At 39.3% G+C, this 19,922-nt stretch overlaps 1 protein-coding gene across 2 annotated transcripts in view; it reads left to right on the top strand.

Annotated features, from left to right (window-relative positions):
* The window catches only part of CCNYL1 (cyclin Y like 1), a 73,531-nt gene that overhangs the window by 15,501 nt on the left and 38,108 nt on the right, over window positions 1-19,922 (top strand). For both annotated transcript variants that reach the window (XR_006355782.1, XM_043998290.1), the window contains exon 2: window positions 17,213-17,287. Coding sequence is in view for 1 of the 2 variants with exons in the window: in XM_043998290.1 (XP_043854225.1) it covers window positions 17,213-17,287 (75 nt within the window). In the remaining variant the exon portion in view is untranslated. The remainder of the gene's footprint in view (window positions 1-17,212; window positions 17,288-19,922) is intronic.

The following is a 19,922-nucleotide window of genomic DNA, read 5'->3' as shown; positions in this document are numbered from 1 at the left end:
ACTGCTCTCTTTCCAGAAATGGATAGAAAATCAAAAGTCATAATATTCTTTTTTTTTAATGTATGAGGTATTTTATTTTTTTCCATTACATGTAAAGATAGTTCTCAACTTTTGTTTATACATGCTTTACAATTTCAGATTTTTCTCCCTCCCACCCCTCCCTCCCCCCTCCCCCCTCCCCTAGACAGCAGGTAATCTGATTTAGGTTATATCTATATATCTCTATACATATACATATAGATATATATAGATATATACACACACACACATATATATACACATAATAACATTAATCCTATTTCTGCATTAATCCTGTTACAAGAGAAAGAATCAGAGTAGTGATGCAAAACCTCAAAATAGAAAGAAAAAAAAAACCAACAGCACCCAAAACAAAAGAAATAATATGGTTCAATCAGCATCTATACTCCACAGTTCTTTCTTTCTTTTTTTTTTTCTTGGATTTGGAGATCCTCTTCTATCATGAGTTCCCTGGAACTTCTGTACCATTGCTTTGGTGAGAAGAATATAGTCCATCACAGTAGGTCAACACTCAATGTTGATGATACTGTGTACAATGTTCTTCTGGTTCTGCTCATCTCACTGATCATCAGCTCATGTAATACCCTCCAGGTTTCTCTGAAATCTTCCTGCTCATCATTTCTTACAGCACAATAGTATTCCATTGTATTCATATATAATATTCTTAAGAAAATTAGATGTATGGTGCTAAAAAAGCAAAGTAGCATGGTGGCAAGGATGATGGACTTGGAGTCAGGGAGTCCTAGCTTTTGATCCAGGCCCCCAGACCTGTTGCTTTGTGTAAATATAGACGGGAAGCTGTATGTTTGACTCTCATGATGTACCCTTTCTGAGTTTCCATTCTTCCCAGTTGGCAATATGGGGACAAGCATGGTCCAAGATTGGCAAGACACAATTGTTACATTTCCAGTGTGAGCATTTACACATCTGAAATCAGCAGATGCTACAAATCAGAACTGGAGAGATTGGTTTTTGTTGTTGCTGATTGTCTAGACCAAAGGTGTCAAATCCGGGATTCCCAGTGTTAGAGAGTGCTATTTGCACCATATTAAAATGTACTTAAGAAATAGTCAAGAAAATAAAAGAAAAATAGAGTAAAACAGGTAACTTAAAACTAAGTCTGCCTGCAGGAATCCTTATGTACAAGGGCCTCCCTTTCTATTTGAGTTTGACACCTAGACTTTTAAAAATGATGGAGAGGGGGGCAGCTAGATGGCGCAGTGGATAGAGCACCGGCCCTGGATTCAGGAGGACCTGAGTTCAAATCCGGCCTCAGACACTTAACACTTACTGGCTGTGTGACCCTGGGCAAGTCACTTAACCCCAATTGCCTCACCAAAAAAAAAAAAAATGATGGAGAAAACGTGAATAAGGGAGATTAAATTTAGAAGTATGTCCTGTAGCACATAAGGAAAACTGGTTGCTAAACATTTCCTAGCATACCATTGATCATAGTGGATGGATAATACTTGCACTACTTGCTTCACATAGAATCATTGTGAACAAAGTATTTCATAAACCCCTAAATATTCTATAATATGAGTTGTAATAGGAAAAGCCCTGCTTTGAGACCAGCACTGATGTAACTTGGTCCTCTTAACATGTAATATTTGTTCAGTGACCAAAGAATTGGCAAACTTCTGGAGGAACTGAGCCACATTCATAACGACTTTCACTATAAGCAAAACCAGGTGATAGCAGCATTGAAGCTGAATTGAAGAATAGCTCTATGGACGATCTTGCAAAGCAAAGAGGATTTGGCTCTCTAGTGTGTCCCACGAAGCCAAAGAAAAGTCATTTGGTGAGACAGTTGGCTGCTCATTTGCCTTACAGCGCTCACAGAAAGCACTGTTTAAGCAAACAGACCATTTGAAGACTGCAGTCCCTGTACCAAATTTGTTGCAGAGGATGAAGAATCGGAGAAAACATTTAAAGAATCTGATCATGACAGACCAGATCTAACACATTCAATCAGCTATGGATATGGATTCACACCTGAAGTCTTTTTTTTTTTTTTTGGCAGGGCAATGGGGGTTAAGTGACTTGCCCAGGGTGGCACAGCTGGTAAGTGTCAAGCGTCTGAGGTCCTCCTGAATCCAGGGCCGGTGCTTTTATCCACTGTGCCACCTAGCTGCCCCCCACACCTGAAGTCTTAACCCCACAGGCCCCAGTTTTTCTCTACCTGTAGAATGAGGGGCTTGGACTAAATCACTAAAGTCCTTTCCAACTCTAAATCTGTGACCCTATAACTTGATTTATGGGGGTGTTGGTGCCAAAGAAAGCACAAGGTAGGGATGGCAAAAACTGTAATGGAAAAAATATGCTTTGGCATCAAAAAAGAGGCTAGTGTTGCTTCTCTGATAGTTCCTATAAAAATGAGATGGTTTCAAAACTCCAGTATCAGCCTTTTTCAACAAGATGTTAATAGTAAAGTGAGACATTTGAAAGGGATCAAAAGTGAATGTTTATCATGTCATGACTAGAAATGGTCATGCTGCCTGAATAGTCATTCCCAAGTGCATTTTTATTTTTTAATTTTTTTTTTTAGTGAGGCAATTGGGGTTAAATGAGTTGCCCAGGGTCACACAGCTAGTAAGTGTTAAGTGTCTGAGGCCAGATTTGAACTCAGGTGCTCCTGAATCCAGGTCTGGTGCTCTATCCACTGAGCCACCTAGCTGCCGCCCCCCCCCCCCCCAAGTGCATTTTTAACTAGCTCTGATCATTTGTTTTGAACTAAGTTCTCCTGTCATCATTAGTCCAGTGTCTGTCAGTGAATTATGATGTGCTTTCAATTTCCTGGAGCAAATTTCACAAATTTTTGGTCAATATTTTCATGTGATATTAGCCATCTAGTCTAATGATTTATACTACAGCTCCAAACAGAACATTTATATTTTGCTGATCATGGATGAGGTTTTTTGTTGTTAATTTCCTTTTTAAAAACAATTATTGGGGCGGCGAGGTGGCACAGTGGGTAAAGCACTGGCCTTGGATTTGGGAGGACCTGAGTTCAAATTCGGCCTCAGACACTTGACACTTCCTATCTGTGTGACCCTGAACAAGTCACTTAACACTCATTGTCCAACAAAAACAAAACAAAACAAAAAAATTATTAACTTGACAAACATGAACATTTCCATATACAAAGAGGAGAAAATATATATGGTATAAATGAAATATAAATGAAATGGTGAATGTTATTCACAGCTTGGTTTTTTAGTATACAGTAAATTTATTATGGTAGGACCAGCATTATTACCCTGCTTGTGTATATCTTCTTGATCTTTCTTTCTCTTCTGTATTGCTGTATATTTCAATGACATTTCTTTCTTTCCTTTGCCACCCCCTCCCTGCCCTCTCTCTTCTAACAAATAAGTTAGAGTGAAGCAAAAATTGGTCATGTCTGAAATGTTTGTCTCATTCTGTACCTCTGGTTCAAGACACCTCTTTTCCCAGAGGTGAGAAACATAATCCATCATCTCTCAAAGTTGTGATAGTGTATTAATCAGAGTCTTAGTTCTTTCAAAGTTGTCTTCCTTTGCAATGTTGTATTAGTACATATTGTTGTTAGCCACTGTTTCTTCTGTACTTTAGTCCTACCTTCATTTCTACAAATATTTATTAATCTGCTCACAATGTGGAAAACACTATAAGGTTGCTAGGGAGAGAAGATAGAAAATAAGACTGGGTCTTTGCTGCAGTATGTTACACAAAATGTGTCCTCAACAATCAGAATGCAGGCTTGTTTCTATAAGCTTTCTAATATAAATTTAAGTGTCTGCTTTCCAGAGAAACTTTATGAATTTAGCTTTATATTTGAGAATATGTAGAATATGGAATTTATAGAACTATTCATTATTAGGTGCATCTAAGTAGCATAGTGGATGGAAGTGTTGGGACTAGAGTCAGGAAGACTCCTCTTCCTGGGTTCAAATCTGTCCTCAGACACTTAGTAGGTGTGTGACCCTGGACAAATTACTTAACGCTTTTTGCTTCAGTGTCCTCATCTGTAAAATGAACTGGAGAAGGAAGTGGCAAACCACTCTAGTATCTTTGCCAAGAAAACCCCAATTGGGGGTTACAAAGAATTGGACATGACTGAAAAACTCATTATTTGGCCTCAGTATGCAATAATATTTTGAGTATGAAATAATAGTTAAACCACTGCTAAGAGAGGACAGCTTTACTATATGAAATAAAACAAAGTTAATTTACAACTTGGTAAAAATGTAATCCATCCACAAGCTTTTATTAAACACCAGTTGTGTGCTAGGCACCAAGTTTCTCCCTTCACAGCATCTCTCCTGCATCCTTCCCTTCCTTCTCTCTACTCACACAAGTGCTGCTCTGGTGCAGGTTCTTATCACCTGGTGCCTGGAATATTGTATGGTCTGCTGGTTGGGCTTCCTGCCTTAAATCTTTCCCCATTCTATTCCATTCCATTCCTTCTTCCATTCAGATGCAAAACTCATTTACCTTAAGTGCAGGTCTGTGTTACCACCTCTCATCCACAACTCTGTTAGCTCCAGTGACTTACTTGGCATTTTAAAAAAACCTTCACAACCGGACCCTTTCCTACCTTTTCAGTCTTCTTATACTTTATTCCCCCCACTAACTCTCTAATTTAAATACCCCAGCCTACTTTCTGTTCTTCACACAGGGAGTCCACCGCTCTCATTTTTCTTTGTATAGTTTCTTCCCTGGTGCCTGGAATATTGTATGGTCTGCTGGTTGGGCTCCCCCCCCCCCCCCCATGCCTAGTATACCCTGTCTCCTCAGCACCTCTGGGCTTCAAGACTGGAATCCCCTCTTCTGTAGAAGGCCTTTCCCAGGTCCCTCCCCTTCTCCCAATGATTTCGCTCTGAGATTACCCTCCATTTACATTGTCTATATCTCCTGTATGCATATATGCATGTTGTTTGACTCATTGCAGTGTCAGTTCTTTGAGGGCCTGGATGATATTTTCGCCTTTCTGGTTCTGCTTATGGACTAAAATACAAAAATGAGAGAAGCTTACATTCTACTAGGGGAAACTTGTTTACGCATATGCAAATATAGGGTGTATACAAATAAATACAAACTGATTGGCTGGGAGGTAGGAAGACAACTGGAGGAATCTGAAAGGCCTCTTAAAAAACATTTGAGTTGAACCTTGAAGAGAATTAGTGGCTTTAAGGGGCAGCAGAGGTGAGGAAGAATAATATCTGAATGTTTGTGGCCTTTGGGATGGCTTGTGCAGCGTATAGAGACAGGAGATGGAATGTTGAGCAGCCAGCTTGGAAGCCAGATTGTGCGTGGTTTTTAAATACCAAAGAGAGCAGCTAGTTTATCCTAGAAGTTATGGAAAACCATGGAAGCTACTTGAGCACGGGGGTTGCATAGCTAGACTTAGGCTTTAGGTATATCCATGGGTTGCTGTGTTAGGGAGGTATTGGAGAGAGGGGGGAGACAGTATTCAAGGAAAACATTTCTGTATCAGTGGTTTGGAGTCAGAGGACTTGGATGCAAGTGTTACTCTCAGTGACCTTAAGTAAGTCACTTCACCTCTATAGGCCTCAGTTTCCTCATCTTTAAAAATGAGAAGGCTAAATGAGATAACCTCCAAGTGCCCTTGCAGCTCTAGTTCTATCTTTTGTACAATTCTCTGTCATGCTCCCAAGCAAACTGGGAACAAGACTAGAAACTAAGAATCAGGCCTAGGAGAGACAAACTGGACCAAGATGGTGCCCTGAAATGAGTGTCCAATGGGCAGGCTGTGGGGACAGCAAATGAGGCGCTAATGAGAGGAATACTTGAATGGGCCAACTGTGTCTCCTCGGCTCTGATCCTCCTGACTACTTCCTGACTTACTACTAAACTTGCATAAGCAGACAGGAAGCCTCTTGTGTTCTTCCCTACGGGATAGACACTAACCTTAGGGCGTGTCTAGTCCTGGGCTTGAAGGTGAGAGCAGCGGAGCTCTGTTATGGTTGTGACAGCTATTAAGGGAGCATATAGGTTCATACAGGTCTTCCTGTCAAACTTTTTTTCTACGTTTGTTCCAATGACTTGTAAAAGATGATTGCATCAGAACCCCAGTATAACTTTTTTTGGCTCACTTTTTCCTATACCTAATCTTGCTATCAGATCAGGTTATAGTTTAATACTTAAACAGTAAATGAAAGAGGCTTTAAAATGCATTTTTCTTATCACTTTTTTTATAGAAGTATTTTATTATTTTCCAGTTACATGTAGAGATAGTTTTCAACATTTTTTTTTTTGTTGGGCAATGAGGGTTAAGTGACATGCCCAAGGTCACACAGCTAGTAAATGTCAAGTGTCTGAGGCCAGATTTGAACTAAGGACCTCCTGACTCCAGGGCCAGTGTTCTATCCACTGCACCACCTAGCTGCCCTCAACATTTGTTTTTATAAGATTTCTAGTTTGAGATTTTTCTCCCTCCCTCCCCTCCCCTCCCCTTCTATCATCACTCTTAATCATGAATTCCCAATCTTAAGAAGACTTCAATGTAAAAAATATTTTTTAAAAAAAGTCAAGGTTTTTAAAGAAAAAAGTACAGTACTAGAAAAAATGAAAGCATCATGTAAAAAAAATCCTTTTTTTCAGAAATATCTCTAAATTTAGTTGTCAGTCTTCGACTTACTAATAGATGATGAAAATAGGGTGGTGGAACAGCCATTTGTTACTATTGGCTTATTCACTTGGGAAAAAAAAGTTAGAGGGGCAGCTAGGTAGCGCAGTGGATAGAACACTGGCCCTGGCATCAGGAGTACCTGAGTTCAAATCCTGCCTCAGACACTTAACACTTACTAGCTGTGTGACCCTGGGCAAGTCACTTAACCCCAGTTGCCTCGCTAAAAAAACAACAACAACAACAACAGAAAAATTAGAGAAATAGAAGCTGGAATAATCTTGAGTTGATCTTACTTTTGTGTTATATGCACACTTATATATATTATGATATGTTTTTGTTTCTGTATAGCGAATTGTTTATAAATTTGAGATTTACATTTTTTTTCTTTTCAATCTTTTGAGTTTTGTTCTAATACTTTCAGGTCTCATGATTGATTTCTCTTTGGAATGGATTTTCAGGGCCTTTCTTTGGTATCCTTTTACTACTTTCTCTTCTAAGCTATTCTTCCATTTCTTTCCTCAAGAGCTTTTATTCATTTTTTTTTTAACTCTTCATTTTTTTTTTCTATACAGTCCTTGTGGAAAGTCCATATTTTTATTAAGCTCTCTGCTTGGAGTTGCTATGGCATTTCTTATTCTCCAGATATGTAACAATTTTTAATCCCAGTGGATGTTTTCTTTGATTTTTTTTAACTTCCCAGCATTAGTTTCTGATTGGGGAATTTGTGCCAAGGGCCAGGATCTGGGACTCCCCAGTTCTCTGGCTGACCACTTCCTCCAAAGGTTAGACAGACTGTGTTTTCAGGACCCCTTGTAGTTTCCCAGGACTGATCTCTGCCTCCACACTCCATCACTTGTGGGCTTCTAGGGCTTTCTCAGGGGAGCCTTCCACCCTTCCACTGTTTGATGCCTCTGAATACAGAGCCTTAGGGCAGGCTACATGTTTCCTGGCTTACTAAAAACCTTTCACAGAAGCTCCCAGGCTTCTGTCTGGTCTCTTGTAACAGTTCTGTAGTGGAAGAAGTTATTGTAGTTTCTCACTGGATTTCTTGATCATTATCCAGTCTGGTATAAAAACTTCCAGATTTTGCTAGAGTAGGAGTTGAGTGGTCTACCTCCTTTCTTGGGAGGAAGCTCCCTTGAAAGTGAAAGCTGGGGCAGCTAGGTGGTGCAGTGGATAGAGCACCGGCCCTGGATTCAGGAGGACCTGAGTTCAAATCTGGTCTCAGACACTTAACACTTACTAGCTGTGTGACCCTGGGCAAGTCACTTAACCCCAGTTACCCCGCCCCCCCAAAAGTGAAAGCTACTGGGTCTTCAACGAAAATGATCTGCTCTGATAAGAAAGTAGGTCCTGACTCCATGTACTAGTTGTCTTATGTTGGAGGTTTGTAGTATTTGTGATTTGGTAGAAATTAGATACTTGTTTTATACAGACCTGACCAGAGCAAGTTGAACTTGATTTCTAAGCCTTCATTATTGAGATGCTTCCTATTAAATTTTCTTTTTTACTTATTGGTAATGTTGGTAAATATCCTTGAGTTGTAGGTGTCAAAATCAAATTTTATTTGTCAGACATCTGTTAAACAAAGTTTATTTTAAACCTGTGCCCTTCTTTAGTCTTGTCTTTTTAGATCAGCCCTTTAATATCTTTTACATAGAATTAGTCATGAATGGGCTTTTGGGCTTCCTCTCCTCTATATACCTGATAGTTGATATGGATAGAAAAGTACTATAATTTTCCATTATTAAATAAATAATCACATACTGTCGAGTGCTCCTGATCAGTGCTGTCCCTTAAAGGGATATGTGGAACTGCACTATTAACTGCCCCAGTGAGTGGCCTTGGACTGGTTCCGGTTCAGATGATGATGTGCTGTAGCAGACAGCTGTTATAAGGGTCTGCTTTCAGCTGAGGTCAGGTCCAGATCTCTGGGGAACCTGTGGTAGGCTGAAATAATTCTAGGGTCACCCAAGGATTCAAATTGGTTTTGAAGGAGTCCTGACCTAAATTAACACATGTAGATTTTTTTCTTCTTTATTCCCTTTTCTTGTCTATGTGAACCCAAATAATGGAAGGACTGTACAGTGTCCTGGTATTCTGCATTAATCCCTTTATGTACATGTGCTACTTTCCAGCCATGGCCTTTTTGTAGTCCCCATACAGCATGACATTTTCTGGCTCCGTGCCTGGGGTGCATGCTCCACTGTCATTCCCTTCTTAGAATCCTTCTGTGTTTATTTCTGGTGCCATCCCCGTGGGAAGTCAATCCTTACATGATTTCCACCTAATGTTTCGTGGGTTTGGGGGGAAAGTGCCCTTTCTCCCTCTTTCCCCCCCCCCTCCCTTTTTCCCCTCTTCTCCCCCCTTTCTCCCTCATTTCTCCTTCCCCTTTTCCCTCTCCCTCTCTCTCTCCCTCTCTCCCTCCCCCTAGACGACCTTGTATTTATCTATTTATTTTTTGTTCTCCTTTCCTTCCCCGCTGTTGAAATAAGCTCCAGGAAAGCAGGTACTATTTTCTAATTTGTTTTTGTATCCCCAGCACCTAGCAGAGTTCACTTCACATAATAAGTGCTAACTTAGCAGATTGAATGTGGTCAGCCTAACTTTCAAAGTCTGGATATTGATATGATTCAACAAGGATTCTTCTTCTTCTTCTTCCTCTTCCTCAGCAATTGGGGTTAAGTGACATGCCCAGGGCCACACAGCTAGTGTGTGTCAAGGGTCTGAGGCTGGATTTGAACTCAGGTCCTCCTCACTCCAGAGCCAGTACTCTATCCACTGCACCACCTAGCTGCCCTACAAGGATTCTTTTTATAAGGGCAAGGGCTGAGATTTTTAGGAAACTAACTCTAATAGGTCATTAGTGCAACTGTACCAACTCTAGATTGATATTCTTACAGCACAAATTTCTGGTGACATCTGTTTTTTATTAAAGCCTGACTTAACAATCCAGCAAATTGTTTATAGCTTTTTTTGTGCTAAGATAGTCTCTCATGAGTATGTGTGGGTGTCATTGAATAAGCTTGGCATCGGTTTCAGTTAAGGGGGTATGCTGTATGCTTTATGCTTTAAGTTTTATTTCTATTTCCACATTTTTAATGAATCTCTCAATGTTTGTCTTGAGGTTAACCACAGAAATGAGAAGTGTGCTCCTCTGATGCCCATCCTTCTTTGACTTAATCTGCTGTCTCAGTCTATCAGTTACCCTTTATGAACCTGTTTACATTTTTAGCCTGGCCCACATTAGAGGTTAATGAATCTTCTATGTTTATTACTTACATTATATAAAGTATAACACTTTAAAAAATATTCCCAAAATTAGTCTCTTTCCCAAGTGATATCTTCTATATTTCAAGTTTTGATGAACATAGCAGTGTTCATTTCATCTGTTTTTATATTTGTGTCATTTATTTACCTCCCTCAAGATTTGTCTTTGGAAATTAAAGAGACAGTCCTAAACTTTTAGTCTCTTGACATATGGTGTACTTACAGTTACTCTTCTCTGGGTCTTTTTCTTATTATGTCATTTGATTTTTTTTTTTTCAGGGCAGTAAGGGTTAAGCGACTTGCCCAAGGTCACACAACTAGTAAGTATCAAATGTCTGAGCCCGGTTTTGAACTCAGGCCTTCCTGAATCCAGGGTCAGTGCTTTATCCACTGTGCCACCTTGCCGCCCCCTGATTTTTTTTTAAAAAGGGTTCTTATTCATACATTTTATTTTTACATTGCTTAATCCTGCTTTATTCCTCCTTGACTCCCAGAGAGTCATCCCTTATAACAAAGAATTGTCTTTAAAAGAGGAAAAAAATTCAACAAAACCGGTTAACACATTTTTTAAAATGACATTATATGCAGCATTCCACAGCTGTGGAACCTACCCTCTATAGTTGGAGGAGTCTTTGAGTCTTTTCCAATTCTGTTAGGTTAATCTTGAAATTTGACAATGAGAAGTACACATGGTATTATTTCAAGTGAAGATTTACATGCACCATGGTTTTGTACAAAGTTAGAATAAAAATCTCTGGTTTTCAGTAACCTTTTAAATAATGACCTTGATTTTTAATTTTTTAAAACTACGTTAGTGGAGGGGGGGACAGCTAGATGGGGCAGTGGATAGAGCACTGGCCCTGGAGTCAGGAGTACCTGAGTTCAAATCAAGCCTCAGACACTCAACAGTTACTAGCTGTGTGACCCTGGGCAAGTCACTTAACCCCTATTGCCTCACTAAAAAAAAGCAAACAAAAAACAAAACTACATTAGTGGGGGCAGGTAGGTGGCACAGTGGATAAAGCACCGGCCCAGGATTCAGGAGGACCTGAGTTCAAAAGTGACCTCAGACACTTGACACTTAACCCTCATTGCCCCACAAAAACAACAAAATACATTAGCACATTGTTCTTATCTACTTATTTCTAGATCTGTTTCATTGTATCCCTAGAGTTTGGATCCTGTCATCACATCCTTGAGTCACAACTTTTTTTAAGAAGTCAAATTTACAATAAAAAATTATTAGGATCTCTGAGTTAAGAAATGTGTAATCCCTACATGAACAAGAATCTTCTCTATGAAATACTCAACAAGTGGTCATCCCCTGTGCTTGAGGTGCAGCCCCAGTAAGGGGGAAACTCATTCCTTCCCAAGGCAGCCCATATTTTGAATAGTTGGAATTGTTAGGTTTCTCCTCATTTCAGTGCGAATCTGCTTCTCCAGTTTTTACCCATTGCTCCTAGGTTTGCCTCTTGAGAAAAAGAGAACAAGTCTAATCCTGACACTTGGCTGTTCTGTTTGCCTTCCTGTGGACAATCTGTCTTATCAGTAGCTTTTCTAAACTGTGACATTTTGAACTAAACAAAAGACTGCAGAAGTGGTCTGGAGCAGGACAGAGATCAGTGGATACTCTGCTTTTCCTAGAGAACAGTGGATATTTTGCCTCTCTTTCTAGCTCTAGCTTTGGACTGCCCTCTCACACTTTGGACTCATATGGAACTGATAGTCTACTAAAAGGCCTACATCTTTTTTTCCCTGACAATTTGCAGCTTAACCACACCCACTCTGTTTTATACTAGGAAATGGATGTTGTTTTAATCCAAAGTGTAAGGCTGTATTTATCCCTATGAATTTTTTACTCAGTTCAGTCCAATGTTTTAGCCTCTGGACCTATTTTAGTATTCTGACCTATAATCCAAAAAAAAATATGCGCTATTCCTCTCAATTTTGTGTCCAATGCAAATTCGCCTGGCCATGTGATCTGTGACTTGAATAAAGTTATCTTTATTCCTTCGCATTTTCTAGTTTTGGTTTCCTGGGCATGCGCCGAGAGCCCAAGTGATTTGCCCATAGCCACAGAGATAGTATGTGTCAGAGACAAGACTTGAACCCCTGTCTGTTTGGTTTTTCAATACTAAGGTTGACTCTGCATGTGCTCTGCTATGCTGTGAATTGACATTTTATGTAGTTTTAAATCAGCATAGAATATATCTGTTTCATTGGATCCCTTTATTTCTTTTTCCCCCAGGACAATGAGGGTTAAGTGACTTACCCAGGGTCACACAGCTAGTGTCAACTGTCTGAGGCCAGATTTGACCTCAGGTCCTCCTGAATCCAGGGCCGATGCTTTATCTACTATGCCACCTAGCTGCCCCCAGATCCCTTTATTTCTTCATGCTTCTGATGGGTTATTCTCCATGATAGTAAAAACATCCTAGGACTCAATTGCTTCAGTTTACTTACCATATGTTTCGCTATTCCCAGGCATTAGGCATTTGAATTGACCATACTTTTTGTTGTTGTTATTGCTGTTGCTGTTGCCATTAGGCATAGGGCAGTTAGGTGGTTAGGTACTAGTTAGAGTACTAGTCCTGGAGTCAGGAAGATCTGAGTTCAAATGTGGCCTTAGGTAGTTCTGTGACTCTGGGCAAGTCACTTAACCCTTATTGCTTCAGTTTTCTCATCTGTAAAATGAACTGGAGAAGGGAATGGCAAACCATTCCAATATCTTTTCCAAGAAAACTACAAATGGGGTCACAAAAGAGTAGGACACAACTGAAACAACACCTAAACAAAAACATCAAATTAGGCATAGTGCTGGTATAAACATTGTCACATAAGTGGCTTATGTTCTTATTTTTTTTTCCTTGGGATATATTCCCAAGACATCTTGGTTTAGTGAATTAATAGAATGTTGACCTCGGAGATCTGGGCTAGTCACTTAATCTCTCGGGGCATTTTCTGTATGTTGCAGAACAGTTGCTAATCTGTATTTGTAGAATGAAGAGGTTACTATTCATTGAGAATTCCCTGCACTGATGAAATCACAATTTGACAGAATCTAGTTTTTTAAAAATCTCCCCAAATATCCCTAGTTGTAGTTTTACTGGTTCAGATATTTATAGCCAGTTGTGGCTCTGGGGACCACATTGCTTTCAAGAAAAGATTGTGCTCATTTGCATTGCTCTGCAGTCTTTCGGATTGTCCTGCTCTGATGATAACATGTATTCTTCTAGCATTCCAGAAATCCATCAGGGAAAGACCAACCTGAATCTGTTTTGTAGGCAGTGTTATGGAGGAAATAGAACTGGGCTAGAAACTAGGTGGGCTGTGTTCTGCTCCGGGTTCTGCCCTAATCAGCTCTGCAGCCTCAAGCAAACCACTTTGTCTAAGTTTCTTTTCCTTATATCAAAAATAAAGGTATTAGATTAAATGTTGTGTAAGCTCTTTTCCAAATGTAGGATTCTGAGAACGTCTTGAAAGTAATGAACTTGAGAACTTGACATTGAAAGTTAGCCTTATGCTTTCAGTTTACCAGCTTCTCATATTTACATGGATATGCATGTATATGCATACACATACATACGTACATATATAAGTATATCTATATTTTCTTTTTTCCATATAAATATTTTATTGTTTTCCACTATCGTTTTCCACATTTGTTTTTATAATATTTCTAGTTTCACATTTTTCTACCTCCCCCCTCCCCAAGACAGCAAGTAATCTGAAGTATATCTATATTTTCAGCATTTTTTAACCTAACCGAATGTCAGGGTCCACATTAATATTTTCCTATCACTTTTTTTGTCTCTCTTAAAGATTTAAGAGATCTACTTGCTGTTGATATGAGTCAATTTGATATTTCATTACCTGGAATAAGTTTAGTGTCCACTTGGGCATTACTGTGAACCCTGTTTTCTACAATATTTCTTAGAGATAAAGACTAGACTTGTGATTTCATTCACTGGTATAAGGAAACCCTCTATAGCTTGTTAAGACTTTCAGATGCTGCAAAGGTGCTGACTTGCATTGGTACAATTTCCCAACCAAGGAGTTTCCTATACCAAAAACATGTGTAAATATTTGTAAAGAGACCTAGTTTGCTTCAAGAGCCCTACTCTTTGCAATTCTACATTGAAAGAAATACCCATTTATCCTTGTCAGTCAGTCTGTAAAAGCACTGGAGATAAAAACGAAAAAGCCGAAGGTGGTACTTGCCTGCAAGGAGCTCACAATATAATGGGGGGGGGGGAGTCTGGGGAAAGCTTCCTGGAAAAGGTTAGGATTTACTTGGGAGTTGAGGAAGCCAGCAAATCTAAGAGGGAGAGCATGCCAGGCATGGAGGAGAGCCAGAGAAGATGTCTGGAGCTGCAAGGTGGAGTTTCTTGTTCAGGGAACAGCCAGGAGAACATTGTCCTTGATGTGAATAGTACACAGAGGAGAGTAAGAAGACTGGGAAGCTGGAGGTAGGGCTTAGCACAAAGGACTTTGAAGACCAAACAGAGGATTTTGTATTTGATCCTGGAAGTAATAGGGAGCCTCTGGAGTTTATTGAGGGAGTGAGGGTTGACTTGGGTGGACCTGGGCTTTAGGAAAATTCACTTTGGCTTCTGAATGGAGAATAGATTTTGAGTGGGGAGAAATTTGTGGCAGGCAGACAAACCAACAGGCCATTGCAATAGAATATAGACGGAAGGAGACAAGGTCCTGCACTAGAATGGTTGGCAGCATCAGAGGAAAGAAGGAAGCATAATTGAGAGGTGTTACAAAGGGCAGAAGGGATATGGGATGACAGTTGGCAGGGATGGAAGGATGAAGTGGTTATGGGCATGTTTGTAGGCTGCTGGAGGAGATGGGATGGAAGGAGAGTGCCTGCGCAAGTAGAAGGGAGCTGCTGTCAAGGAGTAGGGAGACAGGAGTGAAGGAGAAGAGAGTAGCAGAAGACATCTGAGTGATGGGAGAAGAGGAAGCTCTCAGCAAATGACCTCCATTTTCCTTTGTTCCTAAGTAAATTCTTCATCTGTGAAATAAATTCTCGATTGTATGATGCCTTAACTTTTATAAGCTTAGTTCTGAGATGAAATTATGGTCATCCCTCAATACAGTTTTGGTTATTTGTGATTTGGCCATCAGTAATTACATGGGAAAATGTGGAGAGTTGCAGCAATGTATATATGGAAGGGAAAAAATAAGTTATAAATGTTGTATATTTTTTATCTGTTTTATCATTTAAGGCAATTGGAGTTAAGTGTTTTGCCCAGGGTCACACAGCTAGTAAGTGTCTGAGGTGAGATTTGAACTCAGGTCCTCTTAACTCCAGGGCTACTGTTCTATCCACTGCACCACTTAGCCCACCCCATTTTAGGTTGAACGGACAACTAATGTTAGAAGGGTTGCAAACTCACCACCTTTTGGTACAGTGGCCATTCTTTTTTTCTTTTTTTGCAGGGCAATGAGAGTTAAGTGACTTGCCCAGGGTCACATGGCTAGTAAGTGTCAGGTGTCTGAGGCTGGATTTGAACTCTGATCCTCCCGAATCCAGGGCCTGTGCTCTATCCACTGCGCCACCTAGCTGCCCCTAGTGGCCATTCTTTGTTTTTTTTTTGTTGTTGTTGTTTTTGCGGGGCAGTGGGGGTTAAGTGACTTGCCCAGGGTCACACAGCTAGTAAGTGTTAAGTGTCTGAGGCCAGATTTGAACTTAGGTCCTCCTGAATCCAGGGCCAGTGCTTTATTCACTGTGCCACCTAGCTGCCTCAAGAAACCTTTCTTGATCACCTTTTTTTTTTTAAGTGAGGCAATTGGGGTTAAGTGACTTGCCCAGGGTCACACAGCTAGTAAGTGTTAAGTGTCTGAGGCCGGATTTGAACTCAGGTACTCCTGACTCCAGGGCCGGTGCTCTATCCACTGCGCCACCTAGCCGCCCCCTGTTTTTATTTATTTATTTATTTTTTGCCTAGTGGCCATTCTTAATGGCTATGTTCTTGGTCTGTAGCATCACTCTTGTCCTTAATTCTTCAAAACCTGAGTGTCTTGTCATCTAGTCCCTGTGATCTAGTAAATCACTTAAACCTAGTACATTTAACTATTTGATCTAATACCTTTTACTTCTCTGCTTCAAATGATAGTTTAAAAAAGGGGGGGGTCATTTATTTTTAAATTTTATTTATAGTTTTGAGTTCCAAATTTTCTCTCCTTCCTTCTCTCTCCTCCCGCCTCCTGAGGTGGTAAGCAATCAGATGTGGATTATACATGTCTGGCCATGCTTTTTAAAGACTTTAATATATTGAAAGAGACTTTCAAACCCCACTCCCACCCATTTGATTATTGTGTTTTTACTTTGGATTAACTTGAATGCATTATGTTTTTGTTCCTTGTGCATCTTGGTGCAGTAGATAGAGTATCAGGCTTGGAGTCAGGAAGATCTGAGTTCAGATCTGGCCTCAAACCTCTCTGAGCCTTAGTTTCCTTACATGTCAAATGAGGCTGCATATTGGCAATCCCTCACAGGGATGTTGTACATATCAAATGCAAAACTCTTCTTAAAACATTCACTTATATTGAGGCAGTTAGGTGGCACAGTGGATAAAGCACTGGCCCTGAATTCAGGAGGACCTGAGTTCAAATCTAGCCTCAGATATTTGATACTTACTAGCTGTGTGACTCTGGGCAAGTCACTTAACCCTCATTACCCTGCAGGGGGAAAAAAAAAGAAAGAAAAGTTCACTTATAAATTTTTAGACTTCTTGGCTATGTGCTTTTTAAACTTTTCAATTGTGTACTAAAAATCTTGTTGTTTTTAACAAGAAAGCTAATAGATAAATTGGGTTTTTTCACTTGTCACAGTGGCCAACTTTCTGATTATCAGTATTATACAACACATTGGCCTCGAATGTAAAAACATTCTGCCCATTTTCTTGTAGATCACTACATGTGCGTTATTACTGCCTGAGTTAGTTTTGAAATTTTCCCAATCATATATTTTTAGCTCAGTCTCAGAGTGGGCAGTTTGTCTTTTACATATCCCCATTATTCCATGTTTATTGGCATTCCTACATACAAAGATTCCATAGCATTTCTTTTCTTTTGTTAGGATTTTTAAAAATTCGCATAGATTTCCTTCATATGCAGCTTTACTCTACATTGGGGACGACTTTTTTAAAAATTGCCAGCAGAACAGTACACCCAAAAAGACTGGTGGATATTTTATTTGGATATTTTTAAAATATACTAAATTCTCACTTTTCCTCTTATCTCCTTCCTCAACAGATTTAGCCATGGAATCAAACCCATCTGACCATCCCAGAGCAAGCACAATATTTCTGAGCAAATCCCAGACTGATGGTAAGATGGCGTGTGTTTTCTTTTTCTCAGCAGACTATTAAGACCTCACTTTTTTCTTTTATAGGTTGCTCCTTTTTGGCTAGGAATTCTGTATCATGTGTTCAAGATTATATATTGATGTAAGCAGAGCTTTCATGATAACCCTGATAATGTATGTGACTTGTTTTGTTTGCCACTGTATCAGTGTACATAATGCTACACATTTTATACATGCAGATTATAGATTGGTATCCAGTCCAACTCCATCACTTTACAGGTCATGGAGTTGGATGGAGACCCTGAAAGGAAAGGAATGACTTGTTCAAGGTCACACAGGTAGTAAAAATCAGATTCATCCAGGATCCCCTGATTCTGAATCTTGTTTCTGCTGACCATTTCATAATGCCAATATGTCTCCATAAAGCAAACTCATTTTTAAGATAGCCATCATTAAGGGTTTTTTCAAGCTATGGACGAGCCAATCTGATAATGCTCACATGGAAAGTAACCCTCTGATTTGGGCCTCATTTAAGCACCATGTTGTGATCAGCTGAGGTACCCGATGCCTGGCATGCATTATGACCACTTGAGATTTTTGAAGCTTTGATCTTGTTATAACCCAATTGAATGACATGCCTAGTCTTCCACAGGGTCCTTTGTAAAGAAATTTCCCAAGTGGAAAGGTGGCGTGGGGGGCGGCCATAGTAGCTGAATGGCAAATGAAGGCTCACATCTCAGCTGAGGTGGTAGCCCTTCCGTCTCTGTCACTAATCTCTGTCTGAGTTTTCTCAGTTCTTCTGGCCTTGAGACATAGCAGGGATTTTCAAAACACTTTATAAAGTAAGGGGGAAAGAAATGGAAGGTAGAATAACTTGATAAATTGGACATAGGCGGGAAGTTGTCTTTGGCTGTGTCATCTGAACCTACTGAACCAGTTCCTAGTTTAGGACAGTGGCTTAGCATATGTCCTAAAGGTAAATAAATACCATTCTTCCCTTCAAGATGAAACTAATCTCCACATCCATCCAGTATTTTAGCCTAACCAAGCTCATTCTGTGTGGTTATAATTCGTTGTCCCAGTCTTAATGCCCCAGTACTGTCTTTATCATGGTTCCCTTAACCAGTTATTAATTGATTGAAACTGCAGGTGCTCTAAGATAATAGCACTGTTTATCCCAGCAAGCTAGCTTTAGGCTTTTAAAGCTATTATCTCTTCTGTCTTCTGTATGACAGAGATGAGAAATTCAAAATTTTCTATTAACTTCTCTGCTGTTTGCTTGTGTTACCTAAAGTTGATTCCTAGTTTTTTTTGAGATTGTTGCCCCTGTGAACTACTGCCTAACATGTTCTCCTCATATAATTAAAGGCAGATAACTTGGGTCCTGTGTTTCCTTTTGAACACATTAGTTGGAAAGCATGTAAAATTGTTTGCAGAAATGGAAATACAATGTATATCACCAAATTCTTTCAGGCATAAATACGATCTTGTCACCTAAACCAGGGAGACATAAAACAGAGAAAGCAAAGCCCAATATCCCTAATAAATATCGACACAAACATTTTTTAAAGAGCCACCGTAACATGTCAAAAGATTTTGCCCTATGAGCAGTTTTGACTTACAGCAGAAAACGATAAACATCAGAGACCTAGTAATAAAAATAATTATATCAGATTTTTTTTAAGCCTTTGACAAAATTCAATATCCATTTCTATTAATAAAAAAAAACCACAAAAATATTCTAAAGCATAAGTATCAAGGGAGCTCCACAGAAACCTCTCAAATTTTCCCCATTGGGGTTGGAACTATATTGAAATGTAATTTAAATGTAAATATTTAACAAATAAAAATACAGTGCAATATAGAAAATGTTCATTTGTGATTTACTAAGAGAATATTCAGCCTGCAGTAATCAATTTCTTTTTGAGTTTGACACCACTGTTCAAATGTATAGAAATAAATGAACCTTAATATGGTAAATAGTATCTATTTAAAACCAAGAGTTAATTGTATATGTAATGGGTATAAACTAGAGACCTTTCCAAGTAAGATCACGGATAAAGCAAGAATGTCCATTATCACCACTATTATTTGATATATAATGCTAGAAATGTTAACTAGAAATAAAATAAGAAAAATAAACAAGTGATAAGTAGAGGCAAAGAAAAAGATCATTTTTTTGAGATATTTAGTTAGAAAACTCTAGAGTCAATTAAAAATTAATAGATGCAATTAACAACAGTAAAGTTGCAGAATACAAAATAGATTGTCATAAAATACAAGCATTTCTGTGTATTGCTAACAAAACCCAGCAGGTCCAAGATAGAAGAAGTACCATTTAAGATAACTAAAGAATGAAAGAAAATGTATGTACATATGTATACACTTTACAGAAAAATAGAAATAAAAATGGAAGAATATTAATTCCTCATGAGTCTGAGCTGGTATAATGAAAATGATGAGGGGCAGCTAGGTGGTGCAGTGGATAAAGCACTGGCCTTGGTTTCAGGAGGACCTGAGTTCAAATCTGGCCTCAGACACCGAACACGAGCTGTGTGACCCTGGGCAAGTCACTTAACCCCCAATTGCCTCACCAACCCCCCCCCCCAAAAAAAGAAAGAAAGAAAACGATGATTTAAGCTAAATAAATTTATCTAC

This window comes from Dromiciops gliroides, chromosome 3 (genome assembly GCF_019393635.1).
Source record: "Dromiciops gliroides isolate mDroGli1 chromosome 3, mDroGli1.pri, whole genome shotgun sequence".
Taxonomy (NCBI): Eukaryota; Metazoa; Chordata; class Mammalia; order Microbiotheria; family Microbiotheriidae; genus Dromiciops; species Dromiciops gliroides.
Note: the sequence above shows the minus strand (reverse complement) of the source record. Positions and strands in the feature narration are given on the sequence as shown.